The sequence below is a fragment of the Ostrea edulis genome, chromosome 8, assembly GCF_947568905.1.
Source record: "Ostrea edulis chromosome 8, xbOstEdul1.1, whole genome shotgun sequence".
In the NCBI taxonomy this organism is placed as follows: domain Eukaryota; kingdom Metazoa; phylum Mollusca; class Bivalvia; order Ostreida; family Ostreidae; genus Ostrea; species Ostrea edulis.
In genome coordinates this window covers 16,941,939-16,960,777 of record NC_079171.1, presented here as the reverse complement: position 1 = coordinate 16,960,777, position 18,839 = coordinate 16,941,939, and the positions used below count along the sequence as shown (strand labels likewise).

The following is an 18,839-nucleotide window of genomic DNA, read 5'->3' as shown; positions in this document are numbered from 1 at the left end:
TGCCAATACTTCCCCAGAGAGATACAGATCTGCTGGTCAGTGTCAATATTTCCCCAGAGAGATACAGATCTGCTGGTCAGTGCCAATATTTCCCCAGAGAGATACAGATCTGCTGGTGGTCAGTGCCAATATTTCCCCAGAGAGATAAAGATCTGCAGCTAATGCAAAAGATGCAGTTATTATTATCAATTTTGTCAGTTAAATTGAAAAAAGGACTCTGAGATGAAAATATGAAAAATTAATGTCTTCAATGGTCAAACTTGATCAGGAAAAGTCTTTTGAGCTCAGCAGGTGAAGATTAAAAAGAGTACCAGAAATACCTCTTTATTTCAGAAAGGACAATAATGTTTAGTAATATTCATAATAACAGTTACTATGGCCATTCAGATTAATAATCATGCTTGGGCTGACATCTTTTTGTCGACATTTTCCTGTTCTCTGCGAGTGTTCAGTAGGGCCTGCTGGTCACTGAAGAACTGTTTTGCCTGACCACAGGTGTTGTTCACACACATTGGACACCTCAGCAACAATTGTTTGGAACAAGCTTTGTTAGATTCCAAGTGAGACTTCACTAGATCTGCCTGAGCCTAAAATTCATTGATACCACGTATATGATTCAGTTATAACGCATACATGTAACTATATAATTCAGTTATACCATGTATGAAATTGCTAGAATTTGATCAGCAAATTCAAATGTCCATTGCTATAAAAATTGAAAATAATTCAACTGAATTCTATACCTTTACAAATGTTGAGCTGTCATTCATAGCTGGGGCTCTTCTGATGTTGATATTGTGCTGAAAAAAGGTACACATGAAATAACAATGAGAATAGAGGTTGGGAAGGCTCAAGGAAACTTATCACATAACCAGCTACTTATACAAATTATAATTCAATGTATTTGTTTTCCTGATACAGGGAGTTTTATCATTGTCATCATCTGTGATTTTGTAATCATTGACAAGATAGACTGTGTATTGACATTTTGATGCACATACATTAGCAAATGCATGTACAATTGTGATGTCAAATGACATATTGCTAACCATTAATTTCAAGTTCAGTGACATCATAATTTCAGTTTGTTCATTATCAAAATAAGAAATGATTATACTAGTAATCTGCTGATTATAAAGTCTCCCAAATGAAGTACAGGCTGTATAAAAGAGGGCCTTTTCTGAGTACGACTATTTTGCTGCACATTGATTAACTAACTCTCTTGCACATAATCTATGCTAATTTTAATTCAATTTGATAAATCTAGATCACAAAGATCTTGATTTTGAAATTTTTTCAAAACTCCCTTTGACTGCTTTAGTAAAACTGGTGTCACATGACCTTGATCCTATAGTTTGTAGGTTCCAACATCCTCTCATCATTTCTGAAGATCCCATGTCTCCAAAGACTAAAAGTTATACAAGTGTTTATGATCAATGTCAAAGGTCAAGGTAGTCACTTGACCTTGATAGTAGTTTGTAGGTCCCATCATTCTTTCATTATTTCTGAAGATCCCAGGTCCCTATCAGACCTGGTTCTGAAGTTATGTCAGTTTTTATGTTCATGGTAAGAGGTCAAGGTCACTGGAGTCAGTTGACTTTTACACTAATTTGTAGGTCACAACATCCTTTTATCATTTATGAAGATTTCATGTCTATTGGTTCCGGCTCTAAAGTAATACGAGTTTTTATCATAAAAGCCAAAGGTCAAGGTCACTGGAGATAACAGTTTGTAGACCCTTCAATATGAAAACAGAACATTTCTGCACAAGTAGCTACACTGATATATGATATCCATGAATATCTAATTCTGACATCAATGGGTTACAGAGAATCGCTGAATATCTAATACTGACATCAATGGGTTACAGAGAATCGCTGCAGACATTTTTAGGTGTGAGAAAGAAGAAAAGGAACGAGAAGTGGGAAAACTGAGCAAAAACAATAAGTCTCCAAACTTCGTCTGTAATACTTAAGTATTCACTTTTATTTCTAAAAACATGTTAAAATTCTTGATCAAGAGACCATGCACTTGCAAATTCATGATTACATGATTTGACATCCACAAGGCATTTCACGATATTAAGTACTCACATAAAGTAAGGAATCTACAGTAATTGATTCAGAAATAGTAGGCAGGGATAAATAAGATCCATAATCAGAGAAATCATCCAAAATTAATTTTTCTAAATTTCCTACAACATCAGACTCTTCATCTAAAACATCATAATGTACAAGGTGCGTGGCATCTTGATATGTAGGACTCCTAACTCGTTCATAAAACAATTCTTAAAAATGAAATAGGAAGTCATTCTATCTACAATTTACCTGTTAACCTAGTCTATTATGGATGAAAATCTTGTTTTTTATAAACCAAACATGATTTTTAGTATAATGGACAGCCTATCTTTTAATCTATCAATCCTCCAATTATTTGTTGGTTTTGAGCAGACAGATAAGCATTAAGGTCAAATACTTGTTATGTATAATGAAGCAGTTACAATAGTGATCTCTTGAAGTCTGCTATAACTGAGATTACTTGTCTTATTGATACAATGTAACATGTCCTTTAAGATATCATAACATGTAATGCATTGTGATGTCGATTTTCCTATATTACAGCTGTGACATTGCTGCATTGTGATGTCGATTTTCCTGTATTACGGCGGTGACATTGCTGCATTGTGATGTCGATTTTCCTGTATTACGGCGGTGACATTGCTTATCAAGGACCAGCAACTATATTTATGTAAACTTTATTTATTGCAAACCTAGGAAATAACATACTACATGCTTCAGTAAACTGTTTTTGTAGGTATACCAATCAGTAGACAAGTATCTATTTTTAGTAACTTTGCTGAGAAAACAATTATCTATTCTTAGTAACACAGGCCATGTCCTTAAACTTAAAATGTCACACCATCCTAGTCAAACTTTTCAGTAGACCCTGATATTTGACCTTGTCAATGAGAACATAAAAACCTTTCCATTATGCAATAATTTAGTATATTTACATTCACTTTGTGTATTCTGCTTAATTTGTATGGAAATCCATTACATGTTATTTGCAATTTGAAGACATATTCCGTTTCAATCTGGTTAGGTCCTGTTTTTAATGCCATTTATGCATGTGTGAATATGTACATTCAACAGACTTTGTGACCTATTTTGCAGCATTGTTGAAATTGTAGGAAAATATGTTTTCTGGTGTAAATTTTACATTTAATTTGAATCTAGAATAAAAGAGATGACATATTATTAAGTCTTTCTTTGGTTTGTTAAATGGGGATGAAAGTCACAAACATTGTAGAAAAAATTTGCATAACCCACTAAGTTACGCATACACGTAATGTACAGCATTTTATTATTCAATTAAAATTAATGATTCTAACTGAAAATGAATAGTACAGTTGTACCTTCTCTGAAAAAAATCACCAATTTTGCAAGTCCCTATATAGCCAGTTATACAGTATTGGATTTAGAAATGCTTTGTTGGCAAGTGATATAAATTGCAAGAGCACTGTAAGAATGGTCACCTTTTCTCCCAATTCTTCAGCATATTCCAGGTCCAACTCGTACAGAGTTTCAATATGGTCACTAGTAAAGGCTATGGGGACTAGCAAGATGTTCTTCTTCCCTTTAGCAGCCAATCCTTCTATTGCATTGTCTGTGGGTGGTCCCAGCCAAGGAAGAGGCCCAACCTAATACAATTCAATAAACAAACAAGAATATCAGTAAAACTGATGGATGCTCCTCAAACTGCATCTAACCAATGAACTACTTCATATGACAAATGACTCGCACAATGATCAATAACTGTTGATACATTGTTGAAATCAATTGTTTTTCATATATAACTTAAAGTATATGTTGAGCGATGTTGACCTTTATAAAATGACCTTGAGTGACCTTTGTCTGAAAGCCATTGCCTGTTACTCATTTTTTGTGATATATGATCAATATCTGTTAAAAACTGTTGAAATAAGGAACTTTTTTCTTTTATAAGGTATATGTTCTAAGTGACCTTGACCTTTTCAACAAGAGGCCCACAGGCCTTATTGGTCATCTGAATACTAGTGAAAAAGTATCACTACTTCTATAGGCTCCTGTTCTGAATATCTAAGCTAAATTCTAATGTTCAGCAACAGTATAAAACAAGATGTGTTCTTAAAACTTCACTTCCCTCAAAAGTGCATACACTGATGAAAGGCTTTAAATAATAGGTGTATTAACATTAAAACATCAAAAGATATGACTAATTTGGACTCATCCTTAAGTCATAACCCTGGGTTGTGAAATTCATCATGTTTTGAACATCCTTTTCTGCTATTCCTAAGTATGCAATTAGATTTTATACAGTATAAGCAAACTTACACATAAATACTATATACTAAGTTTGGCCCCATCCTGGGGTCAAAACCCTAACTCTAGGGAAAATCAAATTTACAATTTTGGTAAAAGACTACCTGCTCTATCCATTTAGTTTCAATTTAGTATCAAAAGCACTAAAGAAAATGTTATTTTAAGTGTTCTACATATATAAGTTTGGCCCCGCCCTGGGGTCAGAACCCCCACCCCAGGGATCATGAAATTTATAATTTTAGCAGAGGCTTTCCTGCTCTACATTATTATGCATTTAGTTTTTCCTACATGTGTGTGGTTCTTGAGAAGAAGATTTTTGAAAATTGGTCATTTTTGGGCAGTTTTTGCCCTGCCCCTTAGGCCCCAGGGGTGCAGGAATCCTGAAATTTACAATTTATGTTTCCTTTGTTCCAAATATGTTTCATACCAAATTTGAAAAGAATTGGAATGATAGTTATCAAGAAGAAGTTAAAAATGTCTATTGTTCACACATTTAATAAATGACCATTTTGGCCCCACCCTGATACCAAAACCCCTACCCCTGGGATCATCAAATTTACAATTTTGGTAAAGAACTACCTCTTCTTTCTAAATATATATTTACTTTCAATTTAGTATCAATAGCACTAAAGAAAATGTTATTTAAGTGTTTTACACATAAACACTATATAACAAGTTTGGCCCCACCCTGGGGTCAGAACCCCTACCCCGGGGATCGTGAAATTTATAATTTTAGTAGAGGCTTTCCTCCTCTACATTACTATGCATTTAGTTTTTCCTACATGTGTGTGGTTCTTGAGAGGAAGATTTTTGAAAATTTGTCATTTTTTGCCCTGCCCCTAAGGCCCCAGGGGTGCAAGAATCCTGAAATTTATAATTTATGTTCCCCTTGTTCCAATGATGCTTCATACCAAATTTGAAAAGAATTGGAATGATAGTTATCAAGAAGAAGTTAAAAATGTCTATTGTTCACACACTTAATAACTAACCATTTTGGCCCCACCCCGATACCAAAACCCCTACCCTTGGAATAATCAAATTTACAATTTTGGTAAAGGACTATCTGTTCTTTCTAAATATCTATTTACTTCCAATTTAGTATCAATAGCATTAAAGAAGATGTAATTTAAGTGTTTTACACATAAACACTATATAACAAGTTTGGCCCCACCCTGGGGTCAGAATCCCCACCCCGGGGATCATGAAATTTACAAATTTGGTATAAGCCTTCCTGCTCTACATCATTATGTATTTAATTTTTTTTTTTTTTTTTACGTGTTTGTGGTTCTTGAGAAGAAGATTTTTGAAAATTTGTCAATTTTGGGTAGTTTTTGCCCCACCCCTAGGGCCTCAGGGGTGTTGGAGTCCTGAAATTTACAATTTATGTCCCCCTTGTCCCAATGATCCTTTATACCAAATTTGAAAAGAATTGGACAGGTAGTTATTAAGAAGAAGTTAAAAATGTTCAATTGTTAACGCACGACGGAAAAAAACCAATTGCAATAATGACCTTTGCCCAAAAGTTCCTTTCCCAATGAATATTGTTGGTTAATTATGATCAATTTTTGATAAAATATTAAAAGATGGGAACTTTTATAATAACAAAATGTTGAATTATTTTATTAAGGTAGATTTTATGTTTTGAGTGACCTTGACCTTTCCAAAATTATCTTGAGAAATCTCGATCCTGAAGTCCTTGTCTCAAGGAACATTTGAGATCAATTACATTATCTAATTTCTGATGAAAGGTTTATGAGATATGAGCTCGGACGGATGGACAGACACAACAGGAATTTTTGGGGAGCATAAAATATTGCATGTAAACATATATCATGAATATTCTCCATTATAGTGATAAACAAGAGGAACAATTCACATCATTGGTTGCCTAACATTGCTGTTTCTTTTAAAAATAATATTTGAAACCTCATCTTAAATGCAGATGCTTAATTCTGAATTTATGGTTCTTGAGAAGAGGATATCAAAGCATGAATTCTTGGCTGACAGGGATTTTATAAATACCCACAGTAACATCCCCATTATATTTTATGAAAACCAGTTCATTACATGAAAACTAGTTACAGTAGCCTAGTGGTTAGGGCTAAAGCAACCTGGAGGTCCTACTTCAATTTTTGATTCTGGCGCTGCTTCAAACCATAGACGTAAAAGAAAGGGACCGCCGACTGGGGACGTCATCTTTATCTTTCTTTTGAAAGTATGTCCTCACGATTTCAGCACCCTCACCGGGATGTATAGAAAGGAACTTCTATAGTATGCAAACACTGAATTTCAAGGAAAACACAGATGCAGGAATTTAGCTATGCCAGCCTTTCAAAGAAATTAATCCCCTGTGGGACTTACATGTACAAGGTCAAGGTTTATTGCCTTACCTAGCAGAATAGTTCATACAATATTGAAACTGAATTTCGAATTGTTTTTTTCAAATTGTTTAGAATGCAGCTGATTTATGAGAAATAAAATTTAGAAAAATTCTGAACTGGCCTTGGAGAGTTCTCAGTTAGACAAGAATCAAAAGGAGTAAATATTGCTGGTCTTGGCGGCTGGAAGCTAGAGCTAAATATTTGATCCCCTCATGATGTACATGTATCACTCCAATGCGTGTATTTCAGATCAATGAGTTGTCCAAACAGTACAATGCCATTGTTGCAGCTTTTAAAATCATTTATCACTGACACATGAAAAAGCTATCCTCGTTGTTATGTGACATTATTTTATAGTGTGGTTTTATAGTAGTTGAGAATGACAAATTTTGATAATTCCTATGATACTGGATAACATTCTGACCTTGGACTGCCACACTAGGCGATATTGATTGCTATATGATATTGGATAACATTCTGACCTTGGACTGCCACACTAGGCGATATTGATTACTATATGATATTGGATAACATTCTGACCTTGGACTGCCACACTAGGCGATATTGATTACTATATGATATTGGATAACATTCTGACCTTGGACTGCCACACTAGGTAATATTGATTACTATACGATATTGGATAACATTCTGATCTTGGACTGCCACACTAGGCGACATTGATTACTATATTTTGGATAGCATTCTGATCTTGGACTGCCACACTAGGCAATATTGATTACTATATGATATTGGATAACATTCTGATCTTGGACTGCCACACTAGGCGACATTGATTACTATATGATATTGGATAACATTCTGACCTTGGACTGTCACACTAGGCAATATTGATTGCTGTATGATATTGGATAACATTCTGACCTTGGACTGCTACACTAGGCGATATTGATTACTATATGATATTGGATAACATTCTGACCTTGGACTGCCACACTAGGCAATATTGATTGCTGTATGATATTGGATAACATTGAACATTCTGATCTTGGACTGCCACACTAGGCAATATTGATTACTACAGTGGAACCCCGTTATTACGTTCCCCCTTTATTACGTTAGTCTGCATATTATGTTGGAATTTCAAAGCACTACACCATTTCTTAACAAACCTATATAAAATAGATCTCGTTATTACGTTGTCCCAAGATGCCGGGACTCGGTATTACGTTGTAAAAATTCCGACAAAAACGTAATTAACCCCTAATTATTCAATAATGATTCTCAAAATAATAAGCCATTCACACCTTGGGTGCCCCAGGCAGTCACCATGTAAATTTCCTGGTCTGTTAGGGGATTAAAGACGCTTGACTGGTCACGCTTTGATAGATCTAGCGACATCAATACAGGTGAATACCCCGTATCGAGGGTACCTGTAAAGTGCAAAACGAAATCAAAACGAAATCTACCGAAACGAAACCTACCGAAACGAAACCCACCGAAACGAAATGAAACAGATTGTATAATCGAACTCTTTTAATTATAATAATTAAAAATGGTATCTTAGACTCCTGTGAAAGTTACCACATATAAATAAAATTCGCCTCCCCTTTGATGTAGGCTTTCGGCTTGACTGATACAAAGTTTTAAAAGTTAGAAAGGGGGGGGGGGGGGGGGGGGGGGTAAGCACAAACTACATATCCGTAGTTGATTAAATGCTAATATGTACAATTCGTTTCGGATCCACAAATTTCAGAACCAAGGGTTACAGTCTCAGAGATCTGGGGAAACACTCTATACGAGGGGTGGGGTCGCCGACGTTGGATCCGCCTTTGGGCATAGATACATTGTTTGAAGAAGCTGGTGTCTGAGAAAATTGAAAGCAGGAAGAGCTCTTAACCTCTTATTTTATCTTTAACTGCTGAGGTGCGAGTACTTTCAATAATGGAAAAACTCTATACATTTGGGGTGTTGCTAAGACGGGGAACTGAAAACGGGACGGAAAACGGAATTTTTTAATGCAATAATATTAGGAGGAGGTCGGCATTTTGTAAACTGAAAAGGCTTAAGAACAAGGGAATTTTAAGCAGAAATCACAAAGAGAATGGGAGGACATATTCAGAATCCACCGTTTGATATACTACATACAAATACACAATATCCACATGTATACATTAATAGAATCCTTCATTAGTACGAGTGTGGGATAGGGAAATTCCACCGAGGGGACAAGATTCGCAGTCTAGGACGAGGCTTTGCCGAGTCCTAGACAGCGAATCTTGTTCCAGAAGTGGAATTTCCCTATCCCACACGAGTAAATAATGAAGGATTATTTTTCTCACATTTTATCTACAGTTTAGTGCATAAATTTGGGCTTTGAGAAAATTCTAAATTATCAAAATCCTCATTTCAACTTCGATGCAAAAATTAATTAGATAGACAGAAAGAGCATACCCGAAAATGGTTTACACTGTAAGTGTAAACTAAAAAACCCAAGGTTGTCCAACAGAAGGCTATACACATTGAAATTTAAAGATAACAAAGCAAAATATTTTTACTTCACCGTGTAACGTAAATATTCACCATGTAACGTAAATCATAGAAAATATATGACGTCACAATCAAATGACGTCGCAGCAGTGTGAGACAGAAAAATCTCACATGGCTGTCTCACATGGGCAAAGTCGATCTCACACTGGTGATAATGTGAGAAATATGTGTCTTTAGAGCAAAAAATACTGAAACATGTATTTATGCCCAAAAGCGGATCCAACGCCGACGACCCCATCCCTCGTTTAGTGTGTTTCCCCAGACCTCTGACCTGTGAGACTGTAACCTTCCGTTCTGAAATTTATGAATCCCAAGCTAATTGCACATGGTATTTATGTACTTTGTGCTTACCCCCCCCCCCCTTTCCAACTTTTAAAACTTTGTATCAGTCAAGCTGAAAGCCTACATCAAAGGGGAGGCGAATTTTATTTATATGTGTAAACTTTAACAGGGGCCTAAGATACCATTTTTAATTATTATAATTAAAAGAGTTCGATTATACAATCTGTTTCGTTTCCTTTCGGTAGGGTTCGTTTCGGTGGGTTTCGTTTCGTTGGGTTTCCTTTCGGTAGATTTCATTTCGTTTCGCACTTTATAGGTACCCCCGTATTGAAGCCAGTGATAAGCAATTAAATGATGTTTATTTAGAAATTGTATTCAATAAAATTTTCTTCATTTTTCATATTTTGATGATCAAAGAAATAATAATTTCTCAACCATATGCATGTTTAGCATCATGTGATTGCTTTCGATATTAAAACTCTATCTACTGACAGCATGTAGGACAAAATTTATCGTATCACAGTTGAAACAGCTTGGATAACGGCTTGGACATAGGTGAGTAAAGGTAGAGTTCAATTAAAATAATTGTCAGTTATTTTGACATAACAGTTTGGGTGTTGTTAGATTTCGTCTGTAAATACGCCGATCAAACTGACCAATGTTATAGGCCGATTCGTGCAAAGCATTTAGCTCGGTGAACATTTTATAATCCCTTGATATCTTTTTTTGATGTGCACGTGATTTTAGTGCCATCATATAGTGTTATAAATGTGATCTTAATATTAGTGCATTATTTTTTAAAAAATACATTGCGTTTGTTCTCCGTGCTTATCGTTGGTGAAAAAAGTGTGCAAGTATTGGATATCGCGTGCGTTTTGTGTCGTCGTATTGTTGGTTTTTTTTTTTGGATGGGATTTTTTAAATTGTGTTTTGTATCGTGTAGTAGAGATCTATATAACTTAATAAAAACGATGTTTTGTTATTTTTTGTTTTATGTACGAATGTTGAATACGAACCGGAACGAGTTATTGAGAGAAATTTATATGAACGCATTATGTTAAAGTTGAACAAAATGGCGGAAACGAAAGCAGATCTGCAATACTTATCAAAGCATCCTTATTTATCCTACACAATAAAGAAAAGGGATGAGAACATGAAGAATTACGGACATTTAAGATAAGATGTAAATAAATCAAGTCTTTGACAAGACTATGACAGTCTTTAAAGCAAAGAAACAGAAGAGATATGTTCACACACACAAACACCTTCACGGAGTATCAACGGAAGATATAGTTTCCAAATGATATTTTTAATGGATTTCACTGGGAACGTTTATTACGTTGACCCTGGTATTACGTTATTTTATCTTGACAAAATGGAAAACGTAATAACGGGGTTCCACTGTATATGATATCGGATAACATTCTGACCTTGGACTGCCACACTAGGCGATATTGATTACTGTATGATATCGGATAACATTCTGACCTTGGACTGCCACACTAGGCGATATTGATTGCTGTAGTTAAGAGCCTCCATCACTCTGTTGACAGTGGCTCCTACTTCTGCTGGGTACGGGTCTCCTCTGTTTACAACCTGCACACCAATCAAGAAAATGAGTATTGCTAACACAAAGCAACTGTCGGAGCATCAATATAAACTAGAAAAATGTTTCCTGCTAAAAGAAATCCATATCAAAGAGTATGCTTGCTTTTTTTATCTCACTCCAAAACCGCACATAGTAGTCGACCCAAACAAACTGAATTTACCTTGAGAGGAAGAGAATGGGCAGAGAATAGGATTACGACATCATCACGATCTTCATCAGGGAATTTTAACAGCTCACTTTGAATGCTTTCTACAAAAGCCTGTAATACATCACACAATGATTTCAAGCCAAATGATATCATATTTCTCTCACAGTATTACTCTATGTAAATTGACACTACCTGTACAAGGCCTGGATGGGTTGGCCAGCGATCGATGCAGCTCCACAAAATGTTAGAAGGTTGTGCTCGCTTACTATAGTGTCTGTAGAAAGCATTGATACTGCTACCAGTGGTCGAGCAGCTGTACTGAGGATACTGAGTGAATGCCACACCTCTCTCAATCCCATCACTGTAACAGAGACAACCATCACACACAAACTAAAACAACTTCACCTCTCTCAATCCCATCACTGTAACAGAGACAACCATCACACACAAACTAAAACAACTTCACCTCTCTCAATCCCATCACTGTAACAGAGACAACCATCACACACAAAATAAAACAGCTTCACCTCTCTCAATCCCATCACTGTAACAGACAACCATCACACACAAAATAAAACGACTTCAATCCCATTTACCATTAATTACTCTGTGCAAAGTTTGGTTGAAATCGGATCAGTCACTCTGGAGAAGAACATTGCAAACGACACCACCATGATATCTTTATCATTTAATAATCTTGCCTTAGACACACATCCTTCATTTGAAATACCCCCCCCCCCCCCCCCATCATGTTTTACATACCTTTCCATTTCCTCTATAGCCTCCTCTGTCAGTGGATGGACATACCGAAACCCAACATAAAATTTGTGTGGAGCTGAAATCACATAATACAAATGTGAGTTGTTTTTCTTTTTATCTATTCTGTGCACTAAATAAGGATCAAGCTCTAGATCAAACTGGTACATTCTGTTAGACACGATACTTTTCCCACTGAGCAACACAGAGAGTTACATCCTCAAACTGTACTTTATGTTGTGGCATGTATCTGCCATGTTGTTTGTTTATGTGAATGCTCATTAAGTCATAGAAATGCTTTGAGTAAAAAATGTACAAATCTGAAAAGCTCAGAGATTGTTTGAATTGACATTTCATGTTATTTAAATGCATGCAAAATTTTTTGATTAATACATAGAGTAAAAATTATTGGGAGAAAATATATATATATATAAAAATTCTTAGATTACACAATTTAAAAAAATCCTTAGATCACACATTTTAAAAAAATCACACAATTTAGAGGGTCGACTGCAAACATCAAACATATCATTCTTGCATGGCCTTACAAGCAATCTTGCTAATGGTTGAAAAAATTCACTACCCAAATAAAAGTTTTCCAAGAATCAAAGTTTTAAAATAAATTTGAATCATTTTAAAGTGGCTTTCTTGGTGGATTACACTATAAGTCTAGCAGTCTAACCTGAGTGTGGACTGATCTTGGTGTTTTACACTGTAAGTCTAGCAGTATAACCTGAGTGTGGTCTGATCTTGATGTTTTACACTGTAAGTCTAGCAGTCAAACCTGTGTGTGGTCTGATCTTGATGTTTTACACTGTAAGTCTAGCGGTCTAACCTGAGTGTGGACTGATCTTGGTGTTTTACACTGTAAGTCTAGCAGTCTAACCTCTGTGTGGACTGGTCTTGGTGTTTTACACTGTAAGTCTAGCAGTCTAATCTGTGTGTGGACTGATCTTGGTGTATTACACTGTAAGTCTAGCAGTCTAATCTGTGTGTGGCCTGATCTTGGTGTTTTACACTGTAAGTCTAGCAGTTTAATCTGTGTGTGGTCTGATCTTGATGTTTTACACTGTAAGTCTAGCAGTCTAACCTGAGTATGGACTGATCTTGGTGTTTTACACTGTAAGTCTAGCGGTCGTACTTGTGTGTGGACTGATCTTGGTGTATTACACTGTAAGTCTAGCAGTCTAACCTGAGTGTGGACTTATCTTGATGTTTTACACTGTAAGTCTAGCAGTCTAACCTGTGTGGACTGATCTTGGTGTTTTACACTGCAAGTCTAGCAGTCAAACCTGAGTGTGGTCTGATCTTGATGTTTTACACTGTAAGTCTAGCAGTCTAACCTGAGTGTGGACTGATCTTGGTGTTTTACACTGTAAGTCTAGTAGTCTAACCTGAGTGTGGACTGATCTTGGTGTTTTACACTGTAAGTCTAGCAGTCTAATCTGTGTGTGGACTGATCTTGGTGTTTTACACTGTAAGTCTAGCAGTCTAACCTCTGTGTGGACTGATCTTGGTGTTTTACACTGTAAGTCTAGCAGTATAACTTGTGTGTGGACTGATCTTGGTGTTTTACACTGTAAGTCTAGCAGTCTAACTTGTGTGGACTGATCTTGGTGTTTTACACTGTAAGTCTAGCAGTCTAACCTGAGTGTGGACTTATCTTGATGTTTTACACTGTAAGTCTAGCAGTCTAATCTGTGTGTGGTCTGATCTTGGTGTTTTACACTGTAAGTCTAGCAGTCTAACCTGAGTGTGGTCTGATCTTGATGTTTTACACTGTAAGTCTAGCAGTCTAATCTGTGTGTGGACTTATCTTGGTGTTTTACACTGTAAGTCTAGCAGTCTAATCTGTGTGTGGACTGATCTTGGTGTTTTACACTGTAAGTCTAGCAGTCTAACCTCTGTGTGGACTGATCTTGGTGTTTTACACTGTAAGTCTAGCAGTCTAACTTGTGTGGACTGATCTTGGTGTTTTACACTGTAAGTCTAGCAGTCTAACTTGTGTGGACTGATCTTGGTGTTTTACACTGTAAGTCTAGCAGTCTAACTTGTGTGGACTGATCTTGGTGTTTTACACTGTAAGTCTAGCGGTCTAACCTGAGTGTGGACTGATCTTGGTGTATTACACTGTAAGTCTAGCAGTCTAACCTGAGTGTGGACTGATCTGGTCCAGCAGCTTGACCATCCCTTTACCCTGAATCTCCGTCCAACTTTTGATCGGAGATCCTCCACCAATCTTCCTGTACTGTTCCTGAATTTTTGGTGTTCTTCGTTGGGCAATACGTGGACCAAGCACTCTGTTGTAAGATTCAAATAATAAATGTCCAATTCTTCCATGTCGTAAGAAGATTTATACAGTCAACTCTTGATAAGTGCCACCTTTTGAATTTATGGCGTTATAACGAATTTGGCAATGAAATGAATTTCCACCATCTTAGGGAGAAATTCTTGTATATGTAAGAGTTATCTTTCCTTAGCTTGGTTTAGGATCATGACACATTGTCCAGTCATAAGCAACCTTCATAAAAATCCACATATATTTGAATGTTGTTACATGTAACATTAAATTGATTGACATCTACAACTGTATTTATTGCTGAGCTGGGAGCTGCATCAGATCTCGGAAATATCTGTTAATTAACAGCTGAGCTGGGAGCTGCATCAGATTTCGCTCTAGGAAATGTTTACTTACTGCTGAGCTGGGAGCTGCTTATAAGATCTCATTCTAGGGAATGTTTACTTACAGCTGAGCTAGGAGCTGCATCAGATCTCGGTCTAGGAAATGTTTACTTACTGCTGAGCTGGGAGCTGCATCAGATCTCGGTCTAGGAAATGTTTACTTACAGCTGAGCTAGGAGCTGCATCAGATCTCGGTCTAGGAAATGTTTACTTACAGCTGACCTGGGAGCTGCATCAGATCTCAGTCTAGGAAATGTTTACTTACCACTGAGCTGGGAGCTGCATCAGATCTCGGTCTAGGAAATGTTTACTTACAGCTGAGCTAGGAGCTGCATCAGATCTCGGTCTAGGAAATGTTTACTTACAGCTGACCTGGGAGCTGCATCAGATCTCAGTCTAGGAAATGTTTACTTACCGCTGAGCTGGGAGCTGCATCAGATCTCGGTCTAGGAAGAGTCGTGTTAAGAAGCCCTGTACATCGGCCTCTGTCTCTGGTCCCCCCATATTCAACATCAGGATTCCTGTCTTTGGTTTGGACCTTGCAATAAATGTATAGTACCTTTATAAGTCATCTTAACATCATAAAGTACATATCACATATACTAGACATCCGGACGGCATTGTTATCATAAAATAATTTTAGAAATGGTGGAAAAGTTCTTTAATTACATTTTCTAACGATATTGATATTCTGAGTCTTCAGCAATAGTGTCAGGGTAGCCAACAGCTCAAACAAAGGCCCTGATGGGTCACAATGCTCATCAGAGTTCCCTTCCTGATCAAGTTATGTGAATGTCGGTCTCAGATTTGATCACCCAAGGCCAGACAGCTCAGTTTGTGGAGCACCTGACTAATGATTCAGGGTTCAAATCCTTGTCTGATCTGTTGTATTTTCTCTCTCCCTGTTACATTTTCACAGGCATAATTTTTTTTTTTTTTTTAAATTCATTCTATATGAGTATATCAGGTTTTCTAGAATTTAAACATTGCAGGAAAATTGTAATAGATACAAAACATTGAGTAAAGTACATTCATCTTTTTTTAAGTATTCCAAGGCAAAAAGAATAAAAAATCATTATATTGTGACCACAACCTGCGGTTATTCAAACAAATGTGAACTTCTACACTGTATGAAGATGAACGAATATTAATCTTATAAATTGTTTTGTTATCGAGAAGATAATGTAAAATTCTTCTCCACAGTATTCTATGGGAAAAGACTCCTATTTACTTCCAACCTGTTCCCAAGATTCATGCTGTGAACATAAATCTTGTATTTCGAAACTTCAAACTCTTATTTTCTTTTGTGGCCCCATCTCACACTTGGGGGGCCATGATTTGGACAATTCTGAATTCATCAAGGTAGCTTTCACAGAGTTTTGTTATTTCTGTTCCAACTAGTGGTTCTTGCATAAAAAGAAAATTTTTAAAAAGATGTCATCATATTTTCACCATTTCTTAATTATCTCCCCTTTGACATTTCATTTAACAATTCAGAATAACTTTTACCCAAGGATGCTCTATGGCAAGTTTGGTTGAAAATGGCACAGTGGTTTTGGAGAAGTTAACAAGAGTACTGGAAATATGACCGTTGCTTTCTTTTGCAATGTATTCATAAAAGGAAACTGTGGATACAAACCAAGAGTTCAACTACCTGTTTCAAACATCAAAGAAAAGTGTTGGAAATCAAAATTCTTGCAATACTTACATCTTCAATTTTTTTTTTTTACAATGAACAAACTCTGTATCCACTTTGTAATTTTTCCTCAAATTAAGTTTAACAAATTATTATTTTCACAAAAATTGAAGAAAATCAAAATCTTTACCACATGCTTCAATACCTATGCTAACACTGTAACATAAGGTCTTCACTTGAAACTGTGGGAGGAGTTAGATGGACAAATCATGCATACTTCACATAACATTGAATTTCAAATAAAGGGGCAAAACTCCTGCAAGAGAGGTTGAAAGGGATCAAAATTGCAACATGATCTAAAAATAGTACATAAAGAAGCTACACAGCAAATTTCAGAAACATGAAAATCGATAAAGAAAACTCTAAATGGACAGACAGGTGCACAGACATTGCAATACCATAAACATGTCCCGCCTAAAAACAGGTGTATAAAAATGTGTTAAGTTCACAAACGGATGGACAGAAAAACAAGTGATCAGAAATGCTCAAGATTTTAAAAGATTTTTTTTTTCATAATAAATATTCTATTGATAGGGTATATATTTCTGGAACCTATAGTCACTGTCTGTCTGTGGTTGTCTGTCTGTCTGTTCATCTACTCTTAAATCTTTATCATGTAACCTATCATTTTATCATCACCACCCGATTTTTGACATTGTAACACAGATATCTGTTTATGTTGACATTGTAACATAGATACTTGTTTATGCTGACATTGTAACACAGATATCTGTTTATGTTGACATTGTAACATAGATACCTGTTTATGCTGACATTGTGAAATAGATACCTGGTTATGTTGACATTGTGACATAGATACCTGTTTATGCTGACATTGTGACATAGATACCTGTTTATGCTGACATTGTGACACAGATACCTGGTTATCCTGACATTGTAACATAGATACCTGTTTATGCTGACATTGTGACATAGATACCTGTTTATGTTGACATTGTGACATAGATACCTGTTTATGTTGACATTGTGACATGGATACCTGGTTATGTTGACATTGTGACATAGTTACCTGTTTATGTTGACATTGTGACATGGATACCTGGTTATGTTGACATTGTGACATAGTTACCTGTTTATGTTGACATTGTGACATGGATACCTGGTTATGCTGACATTGTGACATAAATAACTGGTTATCCTGACATTGTGACATAGATACCTGTTTATGTTGACATTGTGACACAGATACCTGTTCATGTTGACATTGTGACATAGATACCTGTTTATGCTGACATTGTGACATAGATACCTGTTTATGCTGACATTGTGACATAGATACCTGTTTATGCTGACATTGTGACATAGATACCTGTTTATGCTGACATTGTGACACAGATACCTGTTTATGTTGACATTGTGACACAATTACCTGTTCATGTTGACATTGTGACATAGATACCTGTTTATGCTGACATTGTGACACAGATACCTGTTCATGCTGACATTGTGACATGGATACCTGGTTATGTTGACATTGTGACATAGATACCTGTTTATGTTGACATTGTGACATAGATACCTGTTTATCCTGACATTGTGACATAGATACCTGGTTATGTTGACATTGTGACACAATTACCTGTTCATGTTGACATTGTGACATAGATACCTGTTTATGTTGACATTGTGACATGGATACCTGGTTATGTTGACATTGTGACATAGATACCTGTTTATGTTGACATTGTGACATAGATACCTGTTTATGTTGACATTGTGACACAATTACCTGTTCATGTTGACATTGTGACATAGATACCTGGTTATGTTGACATTGTGACATAGATACCTGTTTATGTTGACATTGTGACATAGATACCTGTTTATGTTGACATTGTGACACAATTACCTGTTCATGTTGACATTGTGACATAGATACCTGTTTATGTTGACATTGTGACATAGATACCTGTTTATGTTGACATTGTGACATAGTTACCTGTTTATGTTGACATTGTGACATAGATACCTGTTTATGCTGACATTGTGACATAGATACCTGTTTATGTTGACATTGTGACATAGATACCTGTTTATGTTGACATTGTGACATAGATACCTGGTTATGTTGACACTGTGACATGGATACCTGGTTATGTTGACATTGTGACACAGATACCTGTTCATGTTGACATTGTGACATAGATACCTGTTTATGTTGACATTGTGACATAGATACCTGGTTATGTTGACACTGTGACATGGATACCTGGTTATGTTGACATTGTGACACAGATACCTGTTCATGTTGACATTGTGACATAGATACCTGTTTATGCTGACATTGTGACACAGATACCTGTTTATGTTGACATTGTGACATGGATACCTGGTTATGTTGACATTGTGACATAGATACCTGTTTATGTTGACATTGTGACATAGATACCTG

The 18,839-nt window shown here is 36.2% G+C and overlaps 1 protein-coding gene across 2 annotated transcripts in view; it reads right to left on the bottom strand.

Annotated features, from left to right (window-relative positions):
• Positions 1–308: 308 nt before the first annotated feature.
• The window catches only part of LOC125662127 (ferrochelatase, mitochondrial-like), a 24,646-nt gene continuing 6,115 nt past the window's right edge, over positions 309–18,839 (bottom strand). Inside the window, exons 3-11 of one of the 2 annotated variants that reach the window (XM_056147034.1) lie at positions 15,146–15,268; positions 14,200–14,348; positions 12,055–12,127; positions 11,485–11,653; positions 11,305–11,403; positions 11,024–11,131; positions 3,536–3,700; positions 744–800; positions 309–587 (exon numbers count right to left, since the gene is read on the bottom strand). In XM_056147034.1, coding sequence (XP_056003009.1) covers positions 396–587; positions 744–800; positions 3,536–3,700; positions 11,024–11,131; positions 11,305–11,403; positions 11,485–11,653; positions 12,055–12,127; positions 14,200–14,348; positions 15,146–15,268 — 1,135 coding nt within the window. In that variant the 3' untranslated portion in view covers positions 309–395. Of the gene's footprint in view, positions 588–743; positions 801–3,535; positions 3,701–11,023; positions 11,132–11,304; positions 11,404–11,484; positions 11,654–12,054; positions 12,128–14,199; positions 14,350–14,646; positions 14,670–15,145; positions 15,269–18,839 lie in introns of those variants that run through there. The other variant, XM_056147035.1, reaches the window with a different exon arrangement.